Genomic DNA, 20,262 nt, shown 5'->3' with positions numbered 1-20,262 from the left:
CTACTTTTTCCATCTCCACAGTCTCTTCTCAAGTTCACACCCTTCCTCCTGCCCCAAGTGTTCTCTTCTCTTTAAAATATCAAGTTAAGTTTCCTTTGATATCTACATTTTCAATAATTACCAGAAGATATTCTGTGCCTTAGGGGATGGTCCCAATCATTGCAAGCATTCTTTATCATGATGTCCCCCCAAAAACTTGTCTTGATTAACACTGGAAAAGTGGTATGATCTTAACACTACTTCAAATAATCCAACAACCCACCGATGAAGTAATATCTGAAATTACTTCCCTATACTTGACATTCCATTCATCACCCTGCGCTACAGACATAAGCAGAAATCCAAGATCATTTTCTGCCAGTGGAACTGAATCAATGCCCCTCTAACACAGGCCCTCACTTCACTACCCATACTGTTAAAGAAAGTCCTTTGTTCCCCAGAGGTATAATTCCAAAGAGTTCAGTGGGCTGCTAAGGAAGGGAGAAAAATCAACCAAAATAGACCCTATTCCCCAGACTTGAATCCAGACTAGTATCTCCAACAGGCACAAAGATTTCTGCATACAAAGCACTACTTTCTCACCTCCCCAAGCCAGCAGCATCCCAAAATCCTGTTCCCGGGGTACAGGGGAGGCAGGAAAACTGGGCTCTGTGGGAGGAAATCCTTGTGCCCATCGAAACACTAGTCTGGATCTAAGTGACTGTGCTTGGGGAAATTACAACATCTTATCAAGAAATAACAAACCAGTAAGAAACAAAATGCATGGAAAAGAGGAAATAGAAAAATTACAACAAAGGATCAGTTTATAGAAATATCAGAAATTTGTTTCAATTTTCACAATATACCAGACCATTTAAGGATAAAACTTTTTAGTATATTTTTAGTAAGCTGGGAGAAAGAAAGGCCCTTAGAATACTTTGAATCTTTTATCTACTAACTCTTTTCACATTTCAGAGAATATGGTCCAATGGCTTGGAAAAATGGACTTCATTGGGTTTCTGAGATGTCCTATTGAAAATATTGCATTTAAGAATACTTTTAAAATTTATCTCCCTTATTACAACACAATGTTACAACACAACACAATACAAAGTTATCTTTTAGACTAGAACTATAGGAACTTCCTTCTCAATCAGATCTGGTCGTAAAAGAATAAAAAGAATACAGGAAAGACTTTTCAAACCTAATTATTTATGATAGTGACCCACTTTCCTTCATGATAATTAAGAAACTGTAATCAGACCTCTGGATATTTTATACCCTCTTCATACCCTCCATGCATCTGTCGAAGAGAACTGTGGTTCTGGAAAGCTTATGCTACAGTAAAGTTGATTAGTCTTAAAGGTGCTACTGGACTCTGCTATTTTGCTACTACAGACTAACACGGCTAACTCCTCTGGATCTATGACCATGGAAAGCACCGCATTCAGCTGAATGGAGAGGGAATGCATCAACCTCATGAAGAAACTGGCACAGATACAAACAGACATCATCTTCCTTTCCAAATGCAAAAAAAATGGTCATTATCTCATTATCAGAAGTAACTGCCTTTCAGGCATTCTATTCAGATTCAGCTATGGAGGGAAGGGGTCACACCCAGCCTGGATTGTGCACTCCACCTCTTTCATGACTATTGCAACTGATTGCATCTACTCCTCCCTCCCCTCATCTCCTGCTAGTTTCTTCATACCCTCCATGCATCTGACGAAGAGAGCTGTGGCCCTTGAAAGCTTATGCTACAGTAAAATTGCCTTGCTTCAAATGAGAAAGCGTCAGAGGAAGGGGACTTCTCCACACTTAGCTAATGGTCCCATAGCAGAAAAGAGACATACAAACCAATCCTTAAAGCTTTCTCCTGTGAGAAAGCTGAGGGAGGGACTTATACTGGAAACATGGATGGGGTAGGGGTGAAAGCTTAACATGCTCTTCCCAAGTGTTGCTTGTCCATATGTTCACTGAACATATCTTCAATGAATTTGTATAATACCCCATTTTAAAGTTATGTAAGTCCATTGGCTAACAACAATATCCCCCTACAACAGCCTAAAGAAGTTACTTAATACTATAAAATTTAAACTACCACTTTTTGCTTATGCCCTGTAAATGAAAAAATATAAACTATATTCCAAATGACACAGCCAGAGGATTCAGGAATCCTAAGAATATCTTTCTAGGATGCTCATCTTTTTGCTTATTTATACATATGTAATTAGAGAAATTTTTATCTATTTGTCTTACCTGGCTGGCCATAAGATAAAACAATTCCCCAAGGGTAGGTAGAAGGCACTGTTTTAGTTTACTATTCCTGAAGTTTTCTCTGATCAGTTCAGTTAAGAGTGTGATGGCCTGGAGAAAAAAAGACAGTATATTAGCAGGAACGAGGAGCACCACTGGACAGAATGTCCCCTGTTCAAATCAACAACATAAAGGGAAAACAAAATACATTATCTCCATCAAAACCTACCAAAGAGTTACTATTTATTAATTCACAAAATCTAACCCTCTGGATCAGACCAAAGGTTCATCTAGTTCAACATCCTTTCCAGAAGCCACAAGCAAAAGCCTTTCCCCATCATTTACTAGAAGCTAACATTCAGAAGTACACTGCCTTTGAACCAGGCGGTTCTTATTTAGCTATCACGGGTAGTAGTCATTGATGAACATAGTTCCTCCAAGCCAGGTGGCCCTGCCCATCTGACCTGAAAACATTTTGGGCCGTTTAGGCCTTGATTGGGGCCAAAAAGGCCACAATCAGGGCCAAAACAGCCCAGATCGGGATGGTGCCGGGTGGGGAAAGCCTCCCCCACCCGGCACCGACCCGGTCATGGCCGTTTTGGCCCTGATCCTGCCTGAAACGGGTCAAAAATGGCCATTTTCTGACCAATCAAGACAAAACTCAAACAAGTAAGTTGTAGAACATCTCCCCTCCCCCTTCACTGGCTGGCTTTTAAATTTAATTTTCCAGCTGACTGAATTGTAGAAAAGCAAACTCCAGCTTTATCCATATTTGACAAGTAATGCAAGAGAACCAAAGAGCTACTTAAATGGGTTTGATACTGACTTTTTTAACATACAAATTCATAGATGAGTATTTCAAGTAACAAGGAACATGTCTCATGTAAGAAGTTCTATTCTTGAGGTTTTCCAAAATTTATCGGTCGCAATGATTTTTGTCTCGCATTAATTTGCATGAAAAAAAGAAAGGGCAAAAGACTGGTTAAACATTTCTACTGAACAATTTCACGTGCTCATTTAAGATGGCTTTCCAATTTTTTCCATATGCATAGTAACAACTAACACACTGCAAAACCGTCATCTCTGATCTGTCATATGCTTGCATAAAGCTTCCTTTCAAAGTGCACAGAAGGAAAGAATGTTCTTGCTATGACTTGGTCACCTGTCTGTTAGAAGGCAGTTTTTGACCTAAACCCAGGTAATCACCTGACCAATTTATAGAAATACATCAAGACTGGACCACATCATTATTCTAAACATGTACTTCACTCTAAACCTACATCACAAATGAACGAATATTCAATGGGATTAAGCTGAGAGGATACTGTTCCTTCAGAAGTAGAGAAATATTTGTACATGCTCTCTACAAGAGATAGAATACAGTTGAGATTTCAAGGAGACAATAAGCTTAAAATTATAAAACAATTGCAGAGTAAAAGACAATCAGAAATAGTTCAAAATTGCCATAGGTTACCAACACATATATCTGGATAATTTGAATAAGCAACAATTTGAGAATAAAGAACATTATAAGCTGCTTGTCTGCTTCAGTGAAGAACCTATATTTCATAGAATCAGGGTTGGAAGGGACCTCCAGGGCCATCTAGTCCAACCCCCCTGCACAATGCAGGAAATTCACAAGTACCTTCCCATCACACACACAACCAGTGACCCCTGCTCCATGCTCAGATGATGTCAAAACTCCGTCAGGATCCCTAGCCAAATTGGACTTGGAGAAATTGCTACCTGACCCCAAGGTGGTGATTGACATTACCTGGGCATGTAAGAAGGGGCCACGAAACCTAAGTACTGATGTAACCCTTCATCCTCTCCCTCTCATGATCTGCCTAGGTTGAAAGAATTGGCATTGCTGTCAGTTGGCCATCTAGCCTCTGCTTAAAAACCTCCAAAGAAGGAGACCCCATCACCTCTCAAGGAAGCCTGTTCCACTGAGAGACTACTCTAACTGTCAGGAAGTTCTTCCTAATGTTTAGCCAAAAACTCTTTTGATTTAATTTCAACCTTAACTTACTGAGATATAGAGATACAGTTTCTTAATATAGTGTGACTGTGTCAGACTGGAGAGAGCACCAGTAACTGCCAGATTACTCTGGTTTTTGAAAGCTGTTATTTTGTCACTTTCTTCCACAGATTTCCTAACCTTTTAGATCACAGGTCCACAAAATGGCTGCCACAGCTTACCTTCAGTCATACAGTGAAGATCCTTGTGCTGCAGTTGCAGGTGCTGCCAAAGCAATGTGTATTTAAAAAAATGCACAGCCAATCAAATCTCCAAAGGGCAATCCAAAGACTTGCTGGGCAAAAAGCCCCACCTACTTTCTAAAAACACTTAGTGGGCACTAGGGAAAGTATCTATGAGCCAAGCGCTCATAGGCATCACATTGGGGACCTATTTTAGATTATAAGAAAGCCTTCTTAAACCACAGCTTCCAAATAAACCTGAAAGACTATGTAGGAGAACTATCAACCAGTCCGCGCCACACTATGCTCTGAAGCATCTGGAGGCACAGCAAAAGCCTGAACCTGTTCCAAGGGCCCTGGTTAGCCATTGCTGGCTTCCTTTTCAGACTAAGGTACAAAGGGGATTGCGATTTATGAAAAAGGGGGTGGACTTTGTTTTGTCCATCACAGCATATAAGAGTCTCTGAAATGGGCTGGCAATGTGGGAAATCTTCACATCTTCTTGATGTAAAAGAAGATGCATTTATATCCTCACTTTTTCTGCTATCATAGTACTGAAGATAGTATTCCCAGGAGAAATCTTTTCATCAGGAACTGATCTAATCCATACCAACTTCAGCAAGGCTGCTGCATCACATCCTCTCCAACCGTACCCTGGTTTTAAAGTAAACAGATATCCTTCCTATTACATCAGACTAGTGAAAGCCTAAGCAGAATATATTATTAAATTTTTAACCCTGCCTAGTCTACAGAACACCAGATCCAGAAGAGCTAAAACTTCAGTATTTAATGTTTATGTCCCAGTGACCTCTGGTGGAGGCTTGTATAATAGTACATTGACCTTTCCAGGTGATATTGAATAATTTAGTAATTATGAAATAAGATTCTGAGACAGACTTTGACAAAAAAGGACGTAGGTTATTTATTCTGCTGCTAATCACCCAAATTTCTTTCCGCCGTAGTGTACGAGGTGCCTCTTTCCCAGGCTCTTTAAAGCCAGAAGATAAGCCGCAAGCTGCATTGTCTGCAGAGGAAACACAATGCTAGAGCAGCCTTGGAAGTCCTCTCTTGACCCAAAAGTGCCAATAACTTCCTACACTCAAGAACACACATGTGTGCACATGTACACAGCTGACACAGGAGTGTGCTGCTGTTTTCCAGGAAACAGGGCTGTGTAGCCAGAGCTACTAGAGGTGCTTTTCCTTGTCTTGAGCAGCTGGATGTTTCCTTTGAAATTCTTAAGACGTTTCTTGCTTTAAATGAGTTTGACCCAGATCAGTTCACATGACTCATGTTAGCGATCAGCCATTAGAACATTTGATCCATGCAACCTTTAGAATGATAGAAATTATGATCTTAGATTTTTCATCCCTTTCCTTAGAACATTTATATGTGCTCAGTCCAGCATCTAGCACCTTTATCGTCTTTAAAGGATGTGACAAGCATATAAATCATTCACATACAAAAATTAATTTTAGATGGCTTAAACAAGGACAAAATCTAGAGCATCCCGAAAGATAAAGATTCTCTTGGGTATCTATGCCATTTTCTATCTTTTAATCTTGATTATACAATGAAATGAAGACAAAAATTTTCACTAGACCCTGAAATTTAAATCCTTTTGATTTTGTACCACTATAAAGACATATTATCGCCCTTTAGACTTTAAAAAGGTTTATAGAGCTGCATATCCAAATATTTAAATATTTGACAAACTGCTTAATGCAAGACAATGAAGCCCACTGAGCTGGCCTGATAGCCCCACCCCACCCCAAGACTCGTGTGTGCCTCCTAGAATCAGGTTCCCCCAAGTCCTGGAGTGCACATGAAAGCTCAGCACAAGTATACACAACAAGGTACCTAGCAAAGTCCAGTAGCTACTAGGTATATGAACAAAGAAATATTCCAATTTCACAGAAAAGGTCTACTTAGAGGCAATCTTATCAACCTCTTCCCCTCTCAAGATTCTAGAGGCAATCTCATCAGCAATTTCCACATTCAGAACCCCAGAGACGTCTCTTAGATTGGCAGTACTAATAGTCCAAATGCATGGAAGGATCTGCCAAACATTAACACCAAATGAAAATCCATCAACCATCTCAAAGAAGTCATTAATCCCAAATGGACTTTTCCCCCCAAACATAAACTGTGAAATCTCTTCTGATTGAGCAATACCACCTAAACTGATGTAATAATCCTAAAATCTTCCTGGTTGAATTAGGAAGTAGTTCACTTGAAACCATCCCGTAAAATTCAAAATCTGGCCCACAGTTCAATTTCAATCCAGAGGGGCTGAAACATCCAGATAATAGGAATGTCTGTCAGTAAAAGTAGCCCCATCTACCTCTGTAATCTTGTAGTAGGATCACCCCACCTACTGCCCCTGTAAAACTGCACAGGCCTCAGTCTCTATGTCACTGCCCTTCTTCAACCTCCGCACCCCGATCACCGAGCAACATTGCTATGCGTCTTTCATTTTCTATACTTGAATTCTCAGACCCCAACCCTCACCAGGATCAGGCTTGTATGTTTTCTTTATCCCCCTTCATTGCCCCTACAGCAAGCTCCCTCTAGGTATTAGGTAGGTTACTTATTGGTTTCATACCTGTGTGGGGGTGGGTGGGTATGTACATGTGTAGTTTATTTCACCCTGCTTTCTATATTTTTCCAATAAATATTTGAATTGTTCTGTCTTCTACCTTGTCTTGTTTTATTTCTGAAATCCTTCTGTGCCCCATTATAAAGTGTTGCTCAAGTTGGGACCCCAATATAACCTGACAGTGATTCTAAGATAAAGACTGCCCATAAGTGCGTGGGTTGGACCTGACATACAAGGAGAATGTTCCAAATGTTAAGGTCTTACACATATATCCCATTTAGGTAGCAACTATTTGATGCTATTTTTGCCTAGGGAGTCTTGGGGAAGCCAAGCAATGTTGTTGTAACAATATGGTATTTTGATAGTGTTGAACTTAGGACGACTCAGGTTCCAATCTCTGCTCAGTCATAATGTTGTCAGATGACTCTTTTGGAGGATAAAAAGCAGAGGAGAAAACCCTGAACTTCTTGAAGAAAGAGGATATAAAAATATAAGAAATCTTTAGCTATCACCATTATCTCAATTCAGCTTTTAAATAGAAGTCTAATTGAGTACTATAAAGGGTTTTTGCCCATACACTGACAATATAAACTTTGGATTAGCAAGGAATACTACCTCTGTAACTGGAACATTTTCTTCAAGTTCAGATGTATGTGATGCCAGTAGACCAATCACTCGAGCTGCTTTGGCACGTCTGCAATGAAACACATTTATTAACTCCGCTTTCTACACTGTTTATGATATATTAATATCTGATACCTTTTTTGTTTTACACTGTTTTTCTACCTTGAGTCTCAGTGAGAAAGATGAGCTACAAATAAATAAATAACTTTATGAAAGCCACATACTTGTAAAATACCCACCTCAAAAGCAACAGGCTGCCCACAAATATGTATGCATGAGAAGCCTTACTCTAATATGTGATGAGAAACACAGCATGAATAAAGGCTGATCAGAATGGCATACAATACCTGATATATTTTACCCTCTGAAAATCTGAAGTCTGTAGTTTAGCAAGCAAAGAGGGTGAGTTAGACAAGATGGTCTGTTCCACAATTCTTTCCCCTAACGCTTTGTCCAAAAAGCAGCACTGAAAGGCTGAAATCAGGAATGAAGAGCCAGTGGTGGGGAGGGGCTTTAACTTCCCCCTTCCTTCTGTTTGTACACTCCATACCATTTGCTCAGTAGTCTTTCCCCATTGTGGGAGGGGAGATATGAGGTGCGATGGAACGAGTGCTGCACTAGAATCTGGGCACAAATCTCCATACTATGTATGGTGATCTTTGGCCAGGAACACACCTTCTTAGCCAAACCTACTTCACAGATAGGTCATGAAGATGAAAAGGAGAAGGAAGAACTGTAATGGTTACTCTGAGCTCCATGAAAGAGAGATGAAAATCGCTTTCCTTGTACAGGGAAAAATTGTGGGAAGAGTGGATATTGAGCAGACAGCAGAAAAGAAGAGGGTTAAAATATTTTTCTTCCTCCCTCTCTTCCTCAGTCATTCAAAACAAAACTGTCAAAAGGAAAAATCAGACTAGTCACATATTGTTTATCCCTTAATCCTATTTTTTTAAAACATGATTTAAACTATTTTCTAAAGCATCCAGAAGAGGGCATTATTGCAATGAAATATCTGAAGTTTTGTTTTCTCTTTTTTATGATTACAGAATAAATATAAAACAAATGGGGCAGTAAGAATAAATTGTGAATAGAAAGGTTAATGAGCTAGCAATCAAGAGCAGATAAGAATGTAAATTCATATTAATATAAAATTGCAATGTGTTCTTATATCCTTTCTTTCCACATACATATTTTACCAGTAACAAATTTGGGGGGAAATTATTTTAATGGAGTAGGTGAATATTAATAGTCCACGAATGTGACAGGAAGGGTTGACAGTATGGTTACAAGGCAGGAGAAAACTTCTCCTTTTCCATGCCCCCTACTCACCCAGCCCCTCTAATTAAGAATGTCATACGTTAGTGGATCAAGGATATAGTGGCTACCTGGGAAGAGAGCAAGCATGAAGGAGATAGTTATCCTCTGTCATTTGCCTTAAGCATCAGGTCATCAGAGATATGCTGCCTCTAAACATAAAGATTCCATTTAGCCGATGGTTACAGCCTTCAACAGACTTACCATGAATTTGGATATAACTTCTTTTTAAAGATACCTGAGAGGCAGGTTTCATGATCAGAAGTATTGTTACAGGAGTATACCCCTGTATACCCCACTGCAGGTGAAGGAATACCTGTTTGAGTACCCCATGACCAGCAAAAAAAAAAAAAAAGAGTTGCCCTAAACAGTACATCCCTAGAAGGAGAAAAGAGCAAGAGTCCAGTAGCACCTATAACACTAACAAAATTTGTGGTAAGGTATTAGCTTTTGTGAGTCACAGCTCTTTTTCTTCAGTTGTCATGAAAGCTCATATCCTACCACAAATTTTGTTAGACTTATAGGTGCTACTGGACTATTGCTCTTTTCGACTGCTTTTCAGACAGACTAACATGGCTACCCATCTTGATCTATCCCCAGAGGGACTAGTCTTCCACGTTATTTTGAACAAGGACTTCTTCTCTAAGCTAGTGTCCAGTATCACATCTTGTGGTAAATTCTTAGAGTTGTATGTTGTTGTATGAAGAAATTTTTCTTTTTTCCCCCCTACACTGAACCTACTACTACTGTGTATCGATTTAATTCCAATATTGTGTCCTGCTTCACGTTGCTCTCCTACTATCCCAAATCCCTTGCTCTTCAACTATGTTGCCTTTGGAATGTTTCAGGGACACTGTGAACAGGGAGAGAGCCACCAAGGAAGGCAAGGTGGCTGACTGAACAATGACCAGAGAAGCTCTGCTTCCCTCAAGCATGATGGAAACTAGGTTCTATATATATTTCAATAAACAATGCCATAGGATAAATAAATGCAAGCTCATAAAGACATTACATTAGCAAAAATCCAATACAAAGCCAAAGAAATGCTGAAACAGAGCATAAGCAATTAGTACAGTTCACTAAACCCCACGAGCAAAACTTCCATTCACTTCTACAGGAATCATAGTAGTATCAGTCCAACTAGTATAAATACCATATATTCATTTCTCTTTCGAAGTAAAAACTGGCAAATCTTGCAAGAACTGATAAAATATTCACAGCCGTCTTCTGAAATTCTGAAGAACTTCTAAAATAATTGCTCCATTCCTACCCTTGATGTGCATGTAAGTGCTGAAATGGCATTGCCTGTCCACTATTTCCAACTGGGGGGCAAGAAGCCTTCCTTGCTAGAAAGCTAGACCACTATGAAGGAACTGATAGATACAACCACAGAGAACTCATAGGAACCACCAACCAGTTTTAATCACTTTACCACTGTACAAGTTCCCAAACAGGGAGGACCTTAGTCTACACTATCAAAGGAGAACAGGCAGTGCCCTCTCATCTGCACAGACTACGGCACATCACCTGAGACTAAACAGGTGCATGCACATGCTTCATCCAACCTTTTGTACAAGTGCACATACAGCCTCCTTGAATCATGACATTTTTTAACATAAATGGTTAGATGGTACTTTTACTTACATGTCCCAGTTTGGAGCTATCCGCAGCTGCTGGATTAGCACAGTGAACTAGAAAGTTTTAAAAGATACCAAATTACTCATAATTAATTACTGAATAAGACATTAACACATCTGCAAAAATTTATACCATTATTTATTTAAAATATTTCTATATGACCTTTCTACCAAAATAGGGTCCCTAAGGTGGAAACATTTCAACAATAAAGAATTTTAAAATAAATATAAAATAATTCAATATAAATATATGTATATAGACAAACGTACCAACAACCACAGAGTAGAAGGTCCAATAACTGTTATTGGGAGTATGCCAAACAGAATAAAAAGGCTTCACTTGCTAGTGGTATAGAACTATAGAGGGAGACAGGCGAATCCTCCCTAGGAAGGGAAGTTCCAAAGTTCTGGTGCCACAGCAGAGAAGTCCCTTTCTCAGTTTGGCACCCATATACCCTCAGATGGAAGGGACACCTAAAACAGGCCTCCAAAGATGACAAGTGGGTTCATATGGGAGAAGGCAGTCCTTAAGGTATGCTGGCCCAAGCCATATAGGGCTTTAAAGGCCAATACCAGCACCTTGAATTGGGCCTGAAACAAACTGGGAGCCAGCATAAATGGAACAAGACTAGAGTGAAACAGTTCCTATGACCCACTCCAGTTAACAGTCTTGCTGCAGCTTTTTGTACCTATTGCAGCTTCCAGACTGTCTTCAAGGGCAGTCCCACACAGAGCATATTACAAAACCTAATCTAGATGCTATCAGGGAATGCACCACAGTGGCAAGATCTCCCCCCTGACTACCACCAAAGAAAGGCTACAGTTCGTTCACTAGCCAAAACTGGAAAAAGGCATCCCTGGCTACTGCTTCCACTGGTTTATCCAACAAAAAGCCTGGGTCCAGGACCACTCCTAACCTATGAACCTGTTCCTTTAGAGGGAGTGCAACCCCAGGAGATAACCCATTTTCCTGAGTCAGACCTTCCCCACACAAGTAGCACCTCTGTTTTGTCAAGATTAAGTTTCAGTTTGTTAGCCCTCACCCATTCCAAAACTGCCTCCAGGCAGTTTGTTTCTACAGCTTCCCTGGGATCTGCTAGAAGCACAAGATACAGCTGAGCATCATCTGCATATTGGTGGCACCTCAGCCCAAATGACCTTTCCCAGGGGCTTTACATAGATGTTGAAAAGCATCGTAGAAAAGCAAGATGGAACCTTGTGGAACCACGTAGGTCAGAGCCCGATATCAATAGCACAAGTCGTTTTCTCATTTCAGAGGTCAACCAGGGTATAGACAGGAGCACTGACCATATCAGCAAGAAAATCCTCTAATGCCGTATGAAAACCAATTTAATCCATTAGACTATGGAGCGGGCAGATCATCTTAATTGATCCCCCAGTCCTGTAGTTTTGGTATCCCTTTAAGTCTAAACCCCAACAAATAGTAATTTGTCTATGACAAGGGGACCATCTTCAATCCACCACCCCACCTTCAGATCACTTCCTTCCTGCCCAGAGCAAAACATCAGATCAAGAGTGTGGCCTGCATAGTGTGCAGCCCTGAGACAGGTCCATGGTTATCATGGAGACCAAGAAATTCTGAGCTGTTACCAACAAGGTAGCCTTGGCTTGGATGTTGAAGTCCCCCCAAAGCAACCAGCCTAGGAAACCTCAATACCACCCCTGAGACCACCTGCACCAGCATCAGCAGGGAGATGGGTTGAGTAGTGAGGTGGGCAGTGCACCCACAGAATCCCAATCCTGTCTCACAATTCCAACTCTAGATACACTCTCAAAAACAGCAGAGTCTTGGATAAGGCATCAAGCCAGGGAGATAGAATCACAGTAGACTGCAGTGACACCACCTCCCTATCCAGCAGGCCCATGGTGATGCATTGCTGAGTACCCCAGGAGATACAGTGGGAAGAGATTCTTGAAACTATCATTTTACTTCAAGAGCCCAAAGGCCCTACAAGAAATGACAGGTTTTTATTTACTATTTAAAGGAAAAGGTAGTCCCCTGTGCAAGCAATGAGTCATTACTAAACCATGGGGGAACGTCGCATCACAACGTTTTCTCAGCAGACTTTTGTTACAGGGCGGTTTGCCGTTGCCTTCCCCAGTCATCTACACTTTACCCCCAGGAAACTAGGTACTCATTTTACCAACCTTGGAAGGATGGAAGGCTGAGTTAACCTTGAGCTGGCTACCTGAACCCAGCTTCCACCAGAATCAAACTCAGGTCATGAGCAGAGCTTGGACTGCAGTACTGGAGCTTACCGTTTTAATTATCATCTTTCTACCTTTATTGTATAATATATTGCCTAGAAAGACTTGGATCAATCTGGATCAATTTCAGGAATGGCTTTAGAAATCTGATTTTATAAATGGTTTATAGGACCCTTTATGGAATTAAATTAGTGAAGTCAATTTTAATACGCAGCATCCTTCCAAATAACTGCTTGAGCTATAGTTTCTACGTTCCAAATCACAATCTGGAAGAAAGCTTGGATGACACCAATGAATATTATAACCAAATAAATATGGATTAAGGAGGCAGTCACAATACACACAACTAAACAAGACACGGTCTAACAGATCCAGTTGTTTATTCAGGACACAGAAATTGTTGCTGCTGGCACAAAGAAGTCCCAACTTCCAAACTTTCACAAAAACAGGTGGAAAAACAGAGTCAGGAAGAAGATTTACAAGTTTATTCCTTCACATATGCTCCCCCTGTTGAACTGTACAAGTCAAATATACAAGGTTCCATATTTCAGGTGGGTAGCTATGTTGGTCTGCAGTAGAATAGCAAAATTCAAGTCCAGCAGCACCATAAAGATCAACAAGATCTTCAGGGTATAAGCTTTCGAGAGTCGTATCTCTCTTTGTCAAAAGGAGGGGACCTTCTCCCTGCCGTCCACCTAATCAAGCTGCACTGTAACTCTACATCCTGATGCCCTTCCTTACAACATCCCTTCCACCTTCTGGCTGGGATACAAAGGCTCAGAGACTTTCATTCCGACTTGTCTATGATGGAGTTTTTGACTTTCAAAAGTTTATACCCTGAAAATCATGTTGATCTCTAGGGTGCTACTAATCTTGAATCCTCAGGTTCCACAGGTGTTCTAGAAAGCATATAATAATCTGGCCTGTAAGCAAGTATTTTTAAGTACAGCACATTATTACACTAACTTCATTTCTGCTTCAACTAAGCGCTCAAAATGAGAAAAAAATAACTACTTCGCACCTAACACACAGTCGCATGTATTATGTTTTATATAGAAGCATAATCAGAGCATTTCCTTTCTCAGTTCTGATAGTGAACCAGTTGTTTACGTGCTCTTACAGTACAATTATCAGCAGAGTTACACCACAAAGCAAATTGATGTCAATGGACTTAAAAGAGTGTAACTCTGCTCTGGACTGCACTGTAAAGTTTTAAAAATATATTGTGTGTGTGAACAGAACAACTACAAGGGGCATCTGATTTCTGCCACATTAGCTTTGGGCCAACTTCATGGACTCTTGACGAGCTAAATTACTTACCAGCTGTGTCCTGATTAACTTGGTTGCTACTTCTTTATTGGCAACAACAGTGCAGAGGTAGCAAAGTAAATTCAGTTTAGCTCGGGCAGTCCCTGTGCTCTTCTCTGGGGAGTCAATCATCTGACACAGTTGCTGCAAGAAGTCATTCCATTCTGTTTCTTTTAGCAGCAAGAGCTTCTCAGCTGCACAAAAAAATGTCAAAAGTAATCTCAAGAACATGTGTCGTATTCTCTGGCTGTACACAATAGGTGCAAATGGTGATTTTATAAAGAGTTCCAACAATATTTACTTATTTTCAAAATGATTAGGTAATGCACAGTTTCAACTGAATGCTGGCTAAAAGACTAAAAGAAGAGCTTCACAGAAAACATGATGCAAGAAAACATGACAGCCCAATCTTATGTATGTTAAATCAAAAGCACTTTGACAAGATTTAGCATGTCCCAAGTAAGTGTGCATAGCGCTGCAGTCCCAATCTACCGAGAGTCTAAATTGTGCACATTTGAGGAATAGCTCATTAAGTTCCGATTACTCCCTGAACTATACTACAGTATAAATCTGATAACAGCTTACATTTCTGTATCAAAGGCCAGTTTGTGAACACTGTTTAAGGAAAGAATGACCATAAGAGACCATTTCTTACATCCTGTTGAACAACTGATACTTATATTTAAGTGATCTACAGATATACAATACATTTCTGCAAAAAAATTGGGGAAATCAAGTGATTAGCTTGAGGTCATCAAGGCAACCAAAGTAGTACCATAGTAAAATATCTAATTAAGACATAAGAATTCACAGTAGATCCCGCTGAAATCAATTTAATCTAGGTGCTTAACTGCATGCTTTAAAGCACAGTGATGTCAGAGCTAATTTTCCCTGGATTGTACTCTGTCTAAAAATATACTTGTATTTGTTGTTGAATATATAACAAAGCAAGATTTTTTTCCCCCAAGGTTATCTTTAGGCAGGAAGCAAAACAAAGATCTGAACTGCCACAAGAGTCGGGTTTCTGGCTCAAATCTGTTTAGCAAAGACATTCATAACAATACCTCTAAATAGTACTTAAGGAAATGTCTAGAGGAAGAAATTATACAAGCCAGATAATGATCTTTTGTTTTTCTAATAAGTCTCTGCTGCAAGCATATTTTAAAATAGGCTTTTTATTTATGTCTTAGTATATTGTAGCCGATTAAATCTTTCTTACTATGCAATTGTCTCTCTCATTAAAAATACATTGTACATTAATGTTACGTTATACATTCAAAATCTAGCTATTGGTATGAAAGTATGTAAAAGACAGAGACTTCTATGTGCTGCAGTCCTCTGTTAGAAAATCTGAAGCCTCACCAGAGCTTGGTTTTAATGTTCTAGCAGGGTCCTCAGCCATGATTTTCAACAATTAGTGTCAAATTTTAGTTTACAGATCATTACAGTCTAAATAAGGGTATAGTCTTGGTTGATCAAAACCAATTGTACATCTATTACTAACTTCAGTGGAATATGGCCTTCCTTTCCAGTAAGAATTTGACAGCTGCAATGTGGCTTACATCATTCTCTCCTCCATTTTATCCTCCCAACAACCCTGTGAGATAGGTTAGTTGGAGAGTGTGTGACTGGCCCAAGGTCACCCAGCAAGCTTTCATGGCAAAGCAAGGATTCAAACCTGGGTATAGTCTGACTTTCCAACCACTACACCATACTGGCTTTCAAATTAATAGGACTCACAGGCATATCTTTCATTTGACAAAACACAAGATGATTTTTCCGAGTACCTTACAGCAAGATTTGCATGCAGATAGGTCATTAAAATATCCCCTTTCCAAAAGTTGAAGGATAATAGATAAGAATAATTTCAGCAAGCTTTCTAACTCAGATGCTTTTGCAATTTTAGCATCAGACCTTGCTGTAACTTGATTTTATCATCAATACACCAATTGGGAGTCATTTTCCAGGTAAATTCTGGAGGCTGTAGGTACACAGTTTTAGGATCTAACAGAACAGAAAATGGAAGAGTTCGCACAAAAAACTATATCCCACAAAAGATACACATAGGGCAACAATCCGAGAGTAGCGCCAAAAATAGCGCATTGTTCCTGGAAAACAAGAGAATGTGGAAAGCCTCCAATAAGCTAATTCCATGTGATCACCATACAAGGTAAGTTTACAACAAGAAAATCTAACATCACTTCACACAAGCAGGCTTATACAGCTTTAGAAACAAATATCAAATAGAAATGACTGGGTCTTGACTAGACATGGGCACAAACCAAAAAAAACCCCGAACCACGGGGCTCGTGGTTCATGGGTTTTCATGAACCACGAACCATGAACTCCCACAAACTGGTGCAAGTTCACAAACCAGTTTGTGGCTCGTGGTTCGTAGGGTTTAAATGCCCCTTTCCGGATGCTTAGCAGCAGAGAAAGGGGCATTTAATCATTTAAAGGTCCCTCTCCTGCCTCTTGCAACTGGCAGGTCCCATTAACCTATCAGCTGGCAGGCAGCAGGGAGGAATTCCCCTCCCCGCCAGCTGATAGTTTAAAGGGACCTGCTTTCAAGCAGCAGGACCCTTTAAATGGCCCAAACCCCAGTCCCAGCCCCCAGCCCCAGCCCCACTCTTACCTTGCTGCTGGGGTGGTGATGACCATGGCCCAGCTGCCCTGTGGGTCCACGGCCTCCTCCTGCGAGGGGCGGGAAGGCCATTTTCAGCCTCCTTCATTGCCCTGTAGGCCTGCTGCCCGCAGGGCAGGGTAGCGGAGGAGGCCAAAAATGGCCTTCCTGCCCCTCAAATGGCCGCTGCCAGGGCTGACATAGTAAATCCTAAAACATCATAACTGTTATTCCTCCAGCCAGGATGGGCCTCCTGTTATCTTATAGATAACATTTGAGGGGCATGAAGGCCGTTTTTGGCCTCCTTTGCCGCTCTGTGGGCCCGTGGCGGCCATTTAAGGGGTGGGGAGGCTGTTTTCAGCCTCCTCTGCCACTCTGCAGGCCCATGCAGCAGCAGAAGAGTCCAAAAATGGCCTTCCCGCCCCCCGCAGGCCCACAGAGCGGCTCCATCATCCCAGCAGCAAGTTAAGTGTGGGGCTGGGGCTGGGAGTGTGTGGGTTGGGCTGGGGGCTGAGGCTGGAGTTTGGGCCGTTTAAAGGGCCCTGCCGCTTGCAAGCAGCAGGTCCCTTTAAACTATCAGCTGGCAGGCAGCAAGGGGGGGATCCCACCCTGCCACCTGCCAGATGATCGTTTAAAGGGCCCTGCCGCTTGCAAGGCCCTTTAAACACTATGCAAGGCCCTTTAAACACTTGCAAGGCCCTCTTATACACTATGGCTGAGGCTGGGCCTCCACTGGCTGGAGGATATAACATCTACTCCCTTCCCTATGAGAGCTGCCCACCACTGTTCTGAAGCTGCTGCCATGTTCAATTGCACTGTTGCACTTTCTGTACTCAACGATATTGCCGCCACCAAGAAAAGAGTGCTGCTATTTTTAATATCTTTATACAATGTTTTTAATGTTTTATGTTTAATGTTTAATGAAATGTTTAAATGTTTTAATGTTGTTATCCGCCCTGAGCCTGCATGCGGGGAGGGTAGGATATAAATACGATAAAATAAATAAAATAAATAAATAAATAAGGGGCAGGAAAAGTTTAAATGGCCATTTCCCCGAGGAAATGGCCATTTAAGCTGCCGTTTTAATACGAACCAAATGAACCAGTAGACCAGTTCATGGACGTTCATGGAAATGAGCTTCCATGAACTACTGGTTTGCGAACCACAAACCAGCCTGGTTCGTGCGTTTTTTTGGTTCGTATTTAGGTTTGTGCCCATCTCTAGTCTTGACTCATCCCTGTTACAGCCTACCTATCAAAAGGCTAGGGACGTATGTTTTCCTGTGGAGAACTGTACCAAGACAGGAAGTAAGCAGCACAGGAACAAAGAAAAGAAAGAGGGGAGACCCTGCTGTCCAGAAGGTTGTGCTAGGTACCAGAGGGGCAAGCACACAAAGACCTGCAATACTGTCAAAACAAGAGCTCTGTCCACAACACAGAACCAGTGAAGAGTACAACTTCCAAATGTCCCAGCTCAAAAGTATTCTACTACATCTGGAAGAAGTGAAAGTATTACATCTGAAGAGAATCCCCTGCAGCATGAGTGTTGGGAGAACCAGCTCCAAGGTTGATTACTGTAGGAATGACCTTGGGAAGGAGGCACATCTATGTCAATCGCACTCTTCTATAACTTTAGAACAGAGGCCTGCACTATTGATACTCCTGGTACTAGGGAAGCAGAAATGATAAAAAACTTACTGGGGAAAAAGGGTTATGAAGACTACTTGAAAGCTGCAATTTTACGCACACCAAGGAGTAAGGCTCAAGCAAACATGCACAGGATTGAATGTACCATTTAAAACCTGTTGCAGCAAACCTATACCGGGGCTATTGCTGTTTCTCTGATCCTGTTGCATTTTCCCTTGGTAAGACAAACCGTAAATAAAACATACCTAATATTGCCTACCATAATCTTATACCATCTTATACACTAATAGCCAAGTGGTCCTGATCCGAGGATACTTAAATTCAGAGAATGGAGTCATAAATGGACAAGACAGATCTTGTCCATGGGAGAGGAAAATGAGACCCTCCCCTCCCACCGCATCTAATTTTTAACTTAGCCAAATTTGAACATACTTAAATCTGAAGATTGGAGCTGTGAACAGACAAGACAGATCTTCCTACACACCTGAAAAATATCTCAGGTTTCCAAAAAATCTGAAATCATAAAGGGGGAGTTAAAAACCCATCCAAATGATAAAAAGGAGTATTCGTAGCTTTAAGTAACAGGTGCCCTTTGCAGCTGTTGCTAGGCCACCACAACAGTATTTTCAAGCCTTGGTTTCTGAAAAGGCAGGTGGAAAGGACCCTTTTCCAGAGCTGTTTTGGCCTTTGAGGGATGACTCAGTGGGGCCAAGCCTCGCTGCAGTCACCAGGTGACTTGCTACCATCCAACTTGCATGACTCACCCAGGCCTGCTGGCTACCACTGTTCAACAGGAGCCACCCTACAAAAAGCCAGTCTAGTATAGCAGTTAGTGTTTTGGACTAGGAAACCCAGGTTCAAATCTCCACTCTGCCACGGAAACTTACTGGGTGACCTTATGCCAGTTACACATTCTGAGCCAACATACCTCACAAGGTTGTTGTGAGGGTAAAATGGAGAAGAGAAAAATGATGTAAGCTGCTTTCGGCCCCATTGTGGAGAAAGATGGGACATAAATTAATTAAATAAATAAATACTGCTGAAGATGGCGGGGGGGGGACAAGAAAAAGGTAGGTTGGTTGGATGGTGGGAAGGAGAAAATAAGGCAAGGAAAGGAGAGAATATGGGAGTTGCCAGGATGATGAAAAGAGGAAATTGTGTGGCAAAGGGGATGCAGGTGAAAGTGAGCCCCCCTTCCCCCTGCAAGTCCTTGATATTAACTATCATGTAACTGGGTGTGACTCAGCAGCTGACACAATGCAACTGGCCATAGTTTTCCTGACTAGAGCTTGCCAGGGCAGGAGAAGGAGGGAAAGCTGAAGACAAGGGGGGTGGAGATAAAGGTCAGTTGTCTGGTCAGTTGGAAGGACAGAATGATGCAGAAAAAACTGCTATGGCAGTTTTTAGGGAAGGCAAAGAGGGGAAAGTGTGTGTGGGAGGGAAATGAGATACATACCTGCAAGTCCTCGCAGGTCCCCCACTTGTATATTCTAACAGGCAAGTGTGGCCCCATCTACAGATCCTGAAGCGAGTGCTGGGACAGGTGGCCCCACTCCCCTCACTGACACATACCCCAAAGTCCAACCATCCAACTATCCTTTACACATCAAACCCAAACCTCACCCCACTGACTTTGCTTGCCTTCATTTCTGCCAGGCAGCTTCATGCCTTCTCCTCCCCTTCCTCAGCTACTTGCCATCCTCGTACAGTTTCCATGGGGCATGAAGAGGTGGCTTTGTGTGTATGGGAAGGTATATTGACTCGTAAACTGCAAACTGCTGCATGGTTAAGTGTGTTGCATAACTCAATAGTAACTCAGTAGAATTATGAGACTTTTAGGAATGT

General features: G+C 41.3%; 1 protein-coding gene across 1 annotated transcript in view; it reads right to left on the bottom strand.

Moving 5' to 3' along the window:
- Positions 1-20,262, bottom strand: part of ULK4 (unc-51 like kinase 4) — a 259,528-nt gene that overhangs the window by 223,158 nt on the left and 16,108 nt on the right. Inside the window, exons 15-18 of the mRNA XM_054992150.1 lie at positions 14,161-14,342; positions 10,619-10,665; positions 7,652-7,730; positions 2,239-2,346 (exon numbers count right to left, since the gene is read on the bottom strand). Coding sequence (XP_054848125.1) covers positions 2,239-2,346; positions 7,652-7,730; positions 10,619-10,665; positions 14,161-14,342 — 416 coding nt within the window. The remainder of the gene's footprint in view (positions 1-2,238; positions 2,347-7,651; positions 7,731-10,618; positions 10,666-14,160; positions 14,343-20,262) is intronic.

The sequence above is a fragment of the Eublepharis macularius genome, chromosome 11 (assembly GCF_028583425.1).
Source record: "Eublepharis macularius isolate TG4126 chromosome 11, MPM_Emac_v1.0, whole genome shotgun sequence".
Classification (NCBI taxonomy): domain Eukaryota; kingdom Metazoa; phylum Chordata; class Lepidosauria; order Squamata; family Eublepharidae; genus Eublepharis; species Eublepharis macularius.
This window is presented reverse-complemented; position numbering and strand designations above follow the sequence as displayed.